Source organism: Populus nigra, chromosome 10, assembly GCF_951802175.1.
Source record: "Populus nigra chromosome 10, ddPopNigr1.1, whole genome shotgun sequence".
Classification (NCBI taxonomy): Eukaryota; Viridiplantae; Streptophyta; class Magnoliopsida; order Malpighiales; family Salicaceae; genus Populus; species Populus nigra.
Window position 1 is genome coordinate 12,574,736 of NC_084861.1, and position 13,115 is coordinate 12,587,850.

The following is a 13,115-nucleotide window of genomic DNA, read 5'->3' on the forward strand; positions in this document are numbered from 1 at the left end:
TCGTTGTGGCGGTTATTAATTGGATCATTTATGTATAATCAGTTATTTAATAATTTAATTATATTACTATAATTCTTATAATTATGTGTATTTAAATAAAAATATTTATATATATAACCTAAATTTTGTATAACTTCTATATATATATATATATATATATATATATATATATATATATATATATATATATATATATCCAATATTAATTTTTTTATTGATAAAAAATGAATTTAAAAAAAAAACATTCCAAAACTAATATCAAAAGGTAATGATTTTTCTTAAAATTATATAATATATTTTATTTTATTAATAAATGTGACTTAATTGAAAAACAATAAGAAATCAAATAATACATAAATAAACTCTTATACTACCATAAATTCTTTAACAACCTGAAAGATTTTGATATATATATTAATATAATATCAGATAGGTTTCTTGACTGTTTTTTTTTACATATCATTTAAAATATTTAAAAAGTTTATAATTTATTTTACATATCATTAGATAAATTAGCATATAAGCAATTCATGTATTATAATCACAATAACACTTTAAATTGTATTTATTTAAAAAATCTTATACGAAGGGAATGGGGATAAAAATTTATATTTAGTGAAAAAAAAATGTTATATTTGATATATTCAAAAGAGAATGTTATCATTTTACGGTACAAAATAGATTCTTGTTTCGGATGGCAATGCATGATTTCTACTGCTTGAGAATTAATTTTTCTTCGGGGTTTTTATTTTATTTTAAAGTACAGCTTATTTTTATATTTTAAAAATATATTTTTTTAAAATAGAAAGTATATTATTTTTTATTTTAAATTAATATATTTTATTATTTTTAAATTATTTTGATGTGTTGATGTTAAAAATAATTTATAAAAATTAAAAAAATATTATTTTAATATATTTTTAAATAAAAATATTTAATTTTAATTCATTTCACACCCAATTACGAGATATGTTTAAAAAACATTTGGAATGCGGTTCAAACCGTATTTTTAAAAGTTTTTATTTTTTTATTAAAATTTAATATGATTTGTATTTTTTTAATTATTTTAATATATTAATATTAAAAAAAAATTTAAAAAATAAAAAAATATTATTAATATAAATTTTAATACAAAAAATTATTTAAAGAACAAACACTACAGCTAAAATATCCTCTAAATAATCTGGGGCTTGAGTCTGGCCGTCATCTTGGAATCTCCTGGCTGTCTAGATGGATTAGCTGGTCTGTTTCTATATGTGGGCCCTGGGTTTAGACTTTTTCCTAATCACGCGGCCCGGGGCTCTCTTTTTTAAAATACTATAATGTTAAATCCCTGGAATGGATATGCGAACAGAAAACATTTATGATTAAAAACAATTCCTAATGACTGATGTCAGACATAAATATCGCTTGACTATCTCTCCTCTTCTCTAAGCTATGTCGTAATATATAACGAGCCATTGGAGATTATGGAGCTCCAGAGTCAAGACTGATGACTATAAGTTATTCTGATTCTTTTTTTTTATTATTATTATTATTGTAATCAACATTGTCAAGCCCATGTAACATTATTAACAAGTGGGCCGATAACAGAGAACATGCATCGTTACTTCTCCTCATGCTACCACACCCAAACCAAAATTCAACCCTACCCTAACTGTCCTGATATATTTTCTACACCTTGAAATTTAATCAACAAATATGAATGCTAGAAAGTGAACATTTGATCTTGTATTTTGTTTCCATTAACATAAAACTAAACTTTGAAGATGACAATATATTAAAAAATAATATATATTATATTTTGAAACCTCATTTAATAGATTAAATGTTTGAATTGAGATGGTTCTTAAACATGATATTGAAGTTTTGATGACTAAGCGGTCAATCATCCTTATTTATTTGATAAAAATTAAGCATAAAATAATATAGATATATGTAAATTTCAGGCCTAAAAGAGTTTCATTCAAAAAAGTATGTTAGAAAATAATATAAATTATATTTTAAAATTTCATCTAATAACTTAAACACACGTTTCTTTAATAGATAAAGATAATGGTGGTTTGTTTTTGTACGATGATGTTTTCTTCGTGATAAATGATATGTTTAAACTCGAGATGAGAGATATGATATTGGATCACTGTTATTGATGTGAAAGTCACGATGAAGGGTGCATAGGAAGGCATATATTTGATATTTATAGGTCATTATATTTACCGCAATATTTTGTTATTAAGCTGTGATGGACTATGTGCCTCTGAATGTGTGGCCTTTATTATATGCTGTGCTTGTTATATATGCATCTACATCAAATGTTGGAGGGCTCTGTTCTGCTGTAACTGAATTGCTCACAGGAACTAGAAGGTGGACATTCATTGCAGAAAACAAAAGAAAACCACAGTTTACAAGTATCATAGCGGCCTCCTCTGGTGCAATGAAAGCCGACGAAGTTGCAAAGAAAGCTTTAGACGGTGTTAAATCTGCTAGTTTCATAATCCCTTGCAACTTTGAGGGAATCTTACTGTCCATTACGACTGCTGGTTAATCCCCTCAGAGATCGTGCTTGATGGCATTTGTTGAGGTGGTTGCTGCTGGTATATTACGTATTGCAGCTCTGTGCTTCCAATGGAATTGGTATGGAAGTACTGAGAAGTGGCGTGAGCAAAAAAACAGTAAGATTCAAATCCCCTCCTTAATTTCTGTGATTTATTCTTCTGTATTGAGAAAAGCATTTGAGACTGGTATGTGGATTTGGTAAACAGGTGGTGTGAGGTTGAGGGATAAGCCATGCATCACTTCTTACCGAGTAAAAAATATAAGAGGGGAAGTTCCTGGTAATACAATGAAGTATTAAGTCACCAATCTGATTTTATGCCTCTACTCCTCTATACTCATTTTTCAAATGTTCTGGATTGTGCACTTCCATTTGAGGTTGTTTCCATGTCGTGCTCAATAAAAATATTATTATTTCTTCCTTTATTTCTCTGCCTTTGGTTGCCACCATTGCCAGTATCCTTGACTTCCTCGAGGATAACTTGTGTAGAAAGCCTTGAGGAACTTGGAGTAGAAAGTGTAGTTTGGTACTTGCTAAATTATATAAGCCTATGATTTTACCACTGTTCTTTGTACAGTTGACATTAGTTTATGAGCTAATGAGATAGCTAGCATCACTTTGCATACTGTGAAATTTGGGTATAATAGAGAGTTTTCTTATGCGGCATAAAAAACTTTGTTTCCACTGTCAATTAAATTCAATTCAATTCCAAGCTAACTTAACTAAACTGCTAAGGTAGAATGTTATGAGATGTTCCTATAACTTGATAAGACCATACAAGGCGGAATCGTTCTCAAAAGACCAGACTAATTATCTCTGTAGCTATCATCTCTGTGTTAGCTTTGCAAGTCTCGAGTCTTTTCCCTTTGCTCTCATGTTGACTTTTAGCATTTTGATAGTGGTAGGGGCACTATCAAGCCATAGAATCTTAATTATTTGACATTATATATTCAAGAATTTGCTGTGTAAGAATGGCATTTTTCTGAACGATGCATCATTGCATTTCTGGTTCTACATGGATTTTAGCGTGAGAGCCTTTCTACATGAACAAAAGATACTTTTTTCATGATTTCTTTGTCCCAGGAACCTAGAAGCTCTTGGTACTTGAATCAGGCATACAGTTTTCTGATGTAAGCTGCAGCGTATGTTGAGGGCACCTTGAGCTGCTGAAATGTGAGTTCTGGGCTGCACAGGATTTTCAGTCTCTGTATTTCAGGACTCGGTTTGCAGTTTGCACCCCTCCCTTATTTTGTTCCGCCACTGTGGCCTGCGGGCTAGCACTCATTCAATCCGTACCTTGTTTAATTTTGGACTGTGTTATTTTGTTCCCATTTCATTACAGATCCATCAAGGTGGAAATATTGGGCTGCGACTGATCCCCCCTGTGGATCATGAACGACTTGTCTCTCCATGCAATGGTAGACTAATATGATCATATATTTCTTCATTGCTCAACAGGAAAATAGGCATTGGTATTCCTTCTCCTAATTCCTTCTGATGACATTCCTCCTGGTGTAGCCCAGAGCAGTACACATCATCAGAAATACGAGGTTGTCATGTACGAGGGAAGTTCTTGAAGAAAACCAGGCTTTAAATAATAAGATTGTGGTTCTACGTTTTTTTTTTTTTTTTCTCTTAGTTGTAATCATTTTCTTTCAAATTTTTCTACTGAACCATGATGAAGCCTAATTTTACTTTCTTGTTTGTGAATATTGTTTTTTGGCGTGGACTAGGTCCAAAATCTAATCTATGAAATTACACATTGCACGATCAAGGCAGCTTTCGTTGTCGTATGTTACATTTATTCAAATGAAAGGAGCTACGTAAAAAACCAATTCAAAGTGTTTGGTAGCATCTTAGCAGAGGCTGAAAGGGTCCTAGACATGGACTATCTACTGGATAGCTAGTAGCCAAACGGCACATTCCAAAGCAAGGCTAGCCGCACCCCTAAATTCGTTGCACCGAGACATCAAAACATCAAATCATGAACATCATGGTAAGAATTGTGTAACTGGGACGGCGAAAGTCGGTTCGGCGTGTATTTTCAGTGACCGGGTCGGAAGTCCACGTTTTCGGCTGAATTTTCAAATTAAACGGTTGTCAAAAATCATCTCGATCCAATAATTTAAATTTAATAGTTTAAATTGTTATGTAAGTTTGCATGATATGATTTATATTATTTTCTAACATACCCCTTCAAGTGAAAGTCTTTTAACCTTGAAACTTGCATAAGTCCATATTACCTTATGCTTAATTTTTATCAAATAAATAGGGATGGTGAGATTCAAACCCGTGACCTCTTGGTCATTAAAGCTCTGATACCATGTCAAAAAACCACCTCAACCCAATAGCTTTAAGCTATTAGGTAAGATCTCAGGATATGATCTATATTATTCTCTAACACTGCAAAACTTAAAAATCCATATTATCCTATAAAAAAGAAAAGAAAAAAATCTGAAAATAAATTTTTTAATTTTTAATTAATTTTTTATCATTTTAATATAATGATAGAAAAAATAAATATTAAAAAATAAAATAAAATATTATTTTAATATATTTTAAAACTTAAAATACTTTAAAAAACAATATTTATCATACCCTTAAATAAGCTTATAAGCTATATGGCTAGGAGAAATATAGTTGGTAATGCTAGATTACTAAAAAAAAATTAAAATATACTGAAGTCATTAAAATTACTATATAGTTTATATTAAAATTACTATATAGTTCACAATTCTGTTGAAGTTTTTTCTTCTTATTGTTTTTAACTTTATTATTTATCATTTTCCTCGTGGAACTAATGAAACTTGTGAGGAAAATGAAGGTGTTGGAGTCGTGCAAAAAAAAAAAAAGATGACGCAATCCATTGATTGTAAAGGATCTGCAGATTATAGTACGTTTTGAATAGAATGTCCTGGGAATGGAACACGAAGGAGTGCTTGATTTTTGTCCTTTCCACGAGAAAAGCCATCATCCCTTTGCTTTGCTTTGCTTCGAACCCACGACTTGATTACAGTCAAGGAAAGTTATCATGTCCCCCACTTGCTCTGGGACTTCAATACAAGAATTTGTTAAACAAAACATGTGCCATGGCTTTACACTGTTCACAGAAAGGGCAATCCACTTGTATGTATTTCCGTTTGTAATTTCATAAATACACATGGTCTTGTAACGATTTCTATGGTGATTTTTGCTTGAAAATCTCATTTATATTACGATTCTGTAATGCTGCGGAAAACATCTAAATTGTGAATTATGAGCAAGACATCCAATCCGTCCACCCTCCCAGCATGCACAAAATTTGCTCACGTCGTCGGCCACGACCTTGGGCCATAAAAATCTTGTTAAAATAAAATAAAAAAAAGGTATATAAATGGCCTCAATTAAATTGGCGGTTGTCAAACACATTATTATACTATATTTTAACAATTTCACAGAAATCACTATCTCAATGTTCTTATCATGCCACTGCCCTACCCCTAGACAACAGTTGTTTTTTAAACAAGCACTGTTATCACAAGCTGTCGGTCTGCATAAAGAACAGAAACAAGGCAGCTATTATGCTAAAATGCAGACGTAATTTGTAAATTCTTCAGTTTTTCAATTTGAATGATGGCTACAGCTTTTATACATTGAATGATTGGTCTTTTGTGAGCTTAAGCTAAAGTAAAGAACTTAGTCCAACATTCATTAGTAAACAATTAATTCCATCGATTGCGATGAGCTACCTCCAGAATCCCCTGATTTGACAAGAAAACAGAGTTACAGAATGAAAACTGGCCATGTGATTCTGCTAGAATACTCGATCAATTTCGGCTGGGTCTTAATTTCCTCTAACCGACTAGTATTCAAGCCGGCTTTTGTCAGAAGGATGGCTTACTATGACAAGGCCAGTAGACGTATGGGCCAAGCTTTCTCCAGTCTCCATGTTTCTTCATCTTTTTGGCAAATCAGACCATGAGGGAAAAGGACAAGAAACGAGACTGCAGTCGCCGTGCTATTATAAGCTTCAAGGTTTTTCTTTTTGCAATAGCAAATTTCAGGCAGGAGCTCAATTTTCTTGTCCAGCTCTATTATGATAGGTGTCACTTCGTCTAATCTGATCAATCAGTGTGCTGCATCTTACCTAAAACGTCTTTGCCAGATCAAGCAGATGAGGCTGTCTCACAAATTAATGATTCGCACAATTGCATACGACATAAAGAGGTCCTAAAAAATAAGAGGAGAAAATTCGATCAAGAAAAGAAGAAGAAGAAGCAGAGTTCTTAATATTATCCTAATATGTAGCTTGAATGCTTCAAACCACCTTCGTAATTATTTATCGGGATTGGGACAATCATGTTCCACGAATCCGCCATTATCAATTAAACCACAATATTGCCAGCTTGTTAGTTTCTCCGGTTCTCCGAAGAGATAATCATTCACTCAAAATTAAATTTAAATAATACGAATTAATAATTCAACGATGATGATATGTTAAAAAATACACGTAGTTTAGAAAATGAATTTTTGAATTAAATAATAAGTTAACTAATTAATTCTAAAAATATCATTTATTTTCTTTAATTAAGATGTTTGATAGTTTATTCTTGGTGCTTGCTAGGGCAAAATAATTTTTGATTAGTGTCTATAAAAGATTCTATTTGATGAAGGTAGAGACTCTTCGAAATTTTAATAAATATTTTTTTAGAGAGAAAAAATACAATAATATTATAGAAAAGTATAATCTAAAAATATATATGCGGTAAAAAATAAAGATTGAGAACTTTTATATTGTAGGTCTCATGATATATTTTATAGTCCATAAGCTTTGTTATTTCATGGAGAAAATGGACTGAAATGCAACTTTATTTTTGTGATGTTTTGAGTTGTATTAACTCAACACCCAAGGCTTGACGTACTGTCAAGTCCTGGCGTGGTTGGATCTAGCCAGTGCTAGACCCAACACCTAGGATTTGATGCACTGCGAAGCCTAATCATAGATGAGTCTCATTAGCATCGGACCCATCATATGGGGTTTGACGCTATGTCAAAACTCAATTGTGGTTGAGTATAACTACTGCGATAACCAACACATCTTTATTATTCCGTGTTTGTATTCTAAAAAATTTATATTCATATATAAGTTTTTGTTAATTTGATATTTTTGTAATAAAAATATAATGATAAAATCTTAATTCATGATGCAAGCACATACGAACTATTTTTCTCACATCATGAAGAACATAAAGAATAGAGTATGTATTGGTGTTTCCATCATTAGGAGCCGACCCATTCATTTTTAATATTTCTCTAGTGAAATGAAACTGAACGAGGTCATTTTCAGTTAACGACGCAGCTCTTTTTTCCTTTATAATGATATTTAACATCAACAACTCTCGATCATTTTCATTCACGATTAATTGAACATTTTATGCTGTTTGAAATTGCATTTCAAACCAAGTTTTATGAAAAATTAATATGATAATATTAAAAATAATTTTTAAAAATTAAAAAAATATCAATTATCATTACTAACAGATGATATGGGATTTACTACACCAGTTAAGATGCTAACTAGCGAGAGTAAAACAATAATGCAAATAATTTGATAGTTAAATTCAAATTTGAAGTCTGCTAGTTACCAAACCATACGAGATATCCATGTTTCCGTTTCAAAGCCAAACTTCACCTTGACACTCTCCATTATTGAAAGATGGACGGTGGTTTCGTCAACATCATCATTGTACATGTGTGCGGCCACCCTTGTGCCAACTATGAAATTCACTATGCACAATGTCGTTTCATGTTCTTAACAAGTCATTTTCGATGAAAAAATCAAAGAGAATTCATTCATTAAAAACGAAACAAAATAAGAAATCAATTTTAGCTTCAGAAAATGATTGGTCGGTCAAGAGATAAATTATTAAATTTACTTACCAGAAAAAATAAAATAAATTTCAATTAAATACACTGACTAGACTACTATCTCTCCTATAAAACCCCCCAATCCGAGCCACTCTTCACTCTCAACAGAGATCCAACGGTCATAGCAACCGAAGAGAGAGTTCCTTAATTGTTAATACTTAATACTGCGTTTGCATTGTTTGAGCTAAAAAAAAACAGCAGAGAGATGGAGGGCAAAGAAGAAGATGTTAGGCTGGGAGCTAACAGGTTCAATGAGAGGCAGCCAATTGGCACGGCAGCTCAGAGCCTAGATGACAAGGACTACAAGGAGCCACCCCCGGCACCATTGTTTGAGCCAGGCGAACTGACTTCATGGTCGTTTTACAGGGCCGGGATTGCAGAGTTCATGGCCACTTTCTTGTTTTTGTACATCACCGTTTTGACTGTGATGGGTGTGTTTAAGGACCAGACTAAGTGTACAACGGTTGGGATTCAAGGGATCGCTTGGGCCTTTGGCGGGATGATTTTCGCTCTTGTTTACTGTACAGCTGGAATTTCAGGTCTTTAAAAAAGAAAAACAACTGACATGAATTTTTAGTTTCGATATTTATGGTTTTAGTGAAGAAAATAGACCCCTTTTTTTGAAAAAACTAATTTGTGATGTGATTTTGGTACTTGCAGGCGGTCATATAAATCCTGCTGTGACTTTTGGGCTATTCTTAGCAAGGAAACTGTCCTTGACGAGGGCCGTGTTCTACATGGTGATGCAGTGCCTTGGTGCCATATGCGGTGCTGGTGTGGTGAAAGGATTTTACGGGAAAACAAACTACGAGTTGCATAAAGGTGGTGCCAATATGGTCGCTCATGGTTACACCAAAGGTGATGGCCTTGGTGCTGAGATTGTTGGCACTTTTATTCTTGTCTACACTGTCTTCTCTGCAACTGATGCCAAGCGTAGTGCCAGAGACTCCCATGTCCCGGTAAGCCCTGCATCTCTCTTCCCACCAAACTTAAAACTCCCAAGTAGTTGATTAATTACATCAATTATTTGTTCATTTTCATGGAATTTAATGATGGTGAAAATATGTATGGTCAGATTTTGGCACCTCTGCCAATTGGGTTCGCTGTGTTCTTGGTGCACTTGGCCACAATCCCAATTACAGGAACTGGGATCAACCCAGCTCGGAGTCTGGGTGCTGCAATCATCTTCAACAAGGACAGCGCCTGGGATGATCACGTAAGTCTTTAATTACTTACCCAGCCAGTTAGGTTTCCATTTTTTGCGTGGTCAAAAAATTAATTTGTACCCATTTTCGACATCCATCTCATATTCTTTGGTTGGATGCAGTGGATTTTCTGGGTTGGCCCCTTCATTGGAGCAGCACTTGCAGCTCTTTACCACCAGGTTGTGATCAGAGCCATTCCTTTCAAGAAGTGATGACTGTGATGCTTTACTTTTGGCCATTTGATGATGCATTAAGATGAAAATCAAGCCCAGTTTGTTCCATTTTCTCCGTGTTGGCCTTTTGTGCATTTGTACCTATAAGGAAGCGCGTGCTATAACAGTGACGTGTATTTCTTCAAGGGCCTTTTTATCCCAATTGCGCATGTAATGTAATAATAGTAATGTTTTTCTTCAAGGGCTCGTCTCCTTTATTGTTTTTAGTTTGAGGGGTTTTGCTGATGGGGCCCATCCTAAGTGAGGTGGGTGGGCTTCAGTAATATTCAATACTTGTATGGATATGAATTGTGGGATGTCATTTTCATGTTACCGGCCGAACCTACACTCTAGTTTTTGTGTTCTAGACTTCTCTAATTGACTTGGTGCCATTTGTCCCTTTTTCATGTATATTTACACATGTACATGTAGGGTAGCAGTGGTGTAATAATTGTTTTTTTAAATGTTTTTAGTTTAAAAATATATTAAAAAATTTTAATTTTTTTTTGAATATTTTTATATTAAAATAATGTTAAAAAAATAAAAAATAATTAGCCAGCATCTCATAGAACTAGACAAGGACTAAATATGATATCAAAAGTTTTATTACGTACATGATAGAAGAAGATACGAGGATATCATTCGTCTGGTATAAGAGAGTGGTTTTAATTATTTCCGGTCACAGTACCTACTAATTAGCAGCCACGTGACACACGATCCTTGGTCTAGATTACATATCTCACCTATTTTTCCGGGGGTGGAATTTTGATAAAGGGATCAAGACGCTGACATGAGATGAGAGTGGTTGTATATGGATGGAACATGGAGTTTGGTATTGAGTTTTTTTTTTTTAAAAAAAAAGTTAAATTTAAAATGTTTATAGTTTTTTTAAGATTGTTTTGATATTAAAAATAAATTTTAAAAAATAAAAATTATTATTTAAATATATTTTAAAAAAACATTTTATAAAGTAGTTGCAATCGATTCTAAATATTTTTTCTCGATAAGAAAATAAATTAATTTTTAAGATAGTGTTTGAGATTGTAATAGTTATTATTTTTTAAAGTATTTTTAATTTAAAAATATAATAAAAAAATAATTTTTTTTATTTTTAAATTTATTTTTAATATCTACATAATAATTAAAAAACATATATATATATATAAACACGATATCACCGTAGAAAAATGCACTACCTTAAATCATGACCAAAAGCTACCTTAACGCCAATCACACACTCGTCTTCTTGGGAGCGCTTCTATCACGTCCAGTCGGTAATGGAATCTTCCTTGTCTGGCTCTTGCAAGTTGTGTTGGCAATGACATTTATGGGTTCATTCGAGTGAGATATGTGTGACCGTCGGTGAACTTCCATTTAACATCTCCATCTTTATCTAAAAGGTGCTCTCGCCCACTTCGATGCTAATGAAATCAGGGGAAGTTTTGTTAGATTCAAAAGTGGTTTAAACAGGAAATCAATAAACTTATTAATTTCGCAAATGGGTTTGACATTCCTTTTGCAACTAGAGGGTTTTTGCTTTTTAGTTAGAGCCAATAATTCAACTCGAAACATTAATTGTCAAGAACACAGAAGGAAAAAGGAGAGGGGGTGGGATCTGGACGTGATTTCAGTTAGCTTGCCACCAGGCGTTGCCTTTTGAGCAATGTTCGAGTCAACTTATATATAAATAAAAGAGTCACTGAACTATTGTAATTCACTGTAAAAACATTCACAATTTATAACACATTGAGCACTTTTTATTTATTTATTATTATTATCATTAGTAAAGAAGAGTAAAATGAATTTGCTCTCAGTAAAATAGTGATATCTTTTAATATAGAGTAATTAATCACACTTTGAATATAGTTTGCAATTAATCACGTTAGGAATCTACATCTCCAGCATCATGAAAACTGAACTCACTCCTTCACCTGGATGGTTTTTTAGGGTATCTGTTTTGCACGTGACTCACATAGTTTCTTCTATTTAATTTTTGTTTTTTTATCAAGGTATTTTCATATCATTTTAAAAGGATAAGACTAGTTTCATTCAGGGTTCGTAACTGTTTCTTTTAATAAATACGCTTCTTAAAAATCGAACTTATATTCTTATCCTTACAGGGATATAATAATGCTTTAACCGCTAATTTAACACTTCATTGATAGTTTTTGTTTGGAAACATAGTCAAATAACATTTCACAAAAACAATTTTTTTAATTATTTAATTGTTTTGATGTGTTATATAAAAAATATTATTTTAATATATTTTTAAATGAAAAAAATTATTAAATTAGTAAGGTACCAATAATTTTTCTACTTGATGAATTTTGTGTCGTTTATTATATCCCATCTAATTCTTGAAATGCATTTGTCAGTCCATGCATGAAAGGAATTGTTTTTTTACTTGGCTTCTTGTGATATCATAAATGAAATATTAATCATCAACGGGGTCCTATATATTTTTAGAGATGTCTTTAACTATATTATCGAGGAATATTTTGGTTTAAAATCATGACATCTATAGTTATATAGTTTCGTCAATAATAGTATTTAATATTTTTGAAATGAATAACAATCTCATATAATAATAAAATTAATTTCATTATTTTTAAGTATAGAATCCACAACATAAGTAACTTGAAGAAAACAAATTTAATGTCAAAATATAAATTGCACATACTTTAATCGTGTTTGTTTTTCTTCCAACACGAATCCAAACTCTGAAAAAAAACAAAATTATTATCAACTATTGCAGGTTGATTTTTTCCAGCTAGAATCTCCATCGACGTACAACCCGTCCAGTATCACATTTATCTCACATAATGCATTTTTGGTGTGCTCTTGCCTTCCCTCTCTGGTAGGGCTTGATGCCCTCTTTCACTAGCTATCCCTTATTTATGAACATTAATTTTTATCTTTTTTTTTCAAGGGCAAAACAGTCTTAGTGTCGTGATCTTTAATTTTATAGAACAGTCAGTATTTTACTATTTTGTATGGTTCATGTTTTGAAGATTCCCTTTGATAGGAGGAGGAGGGGACACACTCGTCTTCTTCTTCTTCTTTTTTTTTTTTTTTTATTATTATTATGTGCATGTAGACTTTTGTTCATATAGTATTAATGGTGTTGTGGTAATATTGTTTTTAAAAATATTTTTTTATTTAAAAATAAATTAAAGTATTATTTTTTTATTTTTTTAAATTATTCTTCATATCAGTATATTATTTAAAAATACTAAA

At 32.1% G+C, this 13,115-nt stretch overlaps 1 protein-coding gene across 1 annotated transcript; it reads left to right on the forward strand.

Annotated features, from left to right (window-relative positions):
- Positions 1–8,543: 8,543 nt before the first annotated feature.
- LOC133705411 (aquaporin PIP1-2-like) lies at positions 8,544–10,220 on the forward strand. Its single transcript, XM_062130597.1, has 4 exons — positions 8,544–9,000; positions 9,122–9,420; positions 9,537–9,677; positions 9,789–10,220. Exons 1-4 carry the CDS (start codon positions 8,667–8,669, stop codon positions 9,876–9,878), a joined length of 864 nt encoding a protein of 287 aa, XP_061986581.1. The 5' UTR covers positions 8,544–8,666; the 3' UTR covers positions 9,879–10,220.
- Positions 10,221–13,115: the final 2,895 nt, after the last annotated feature.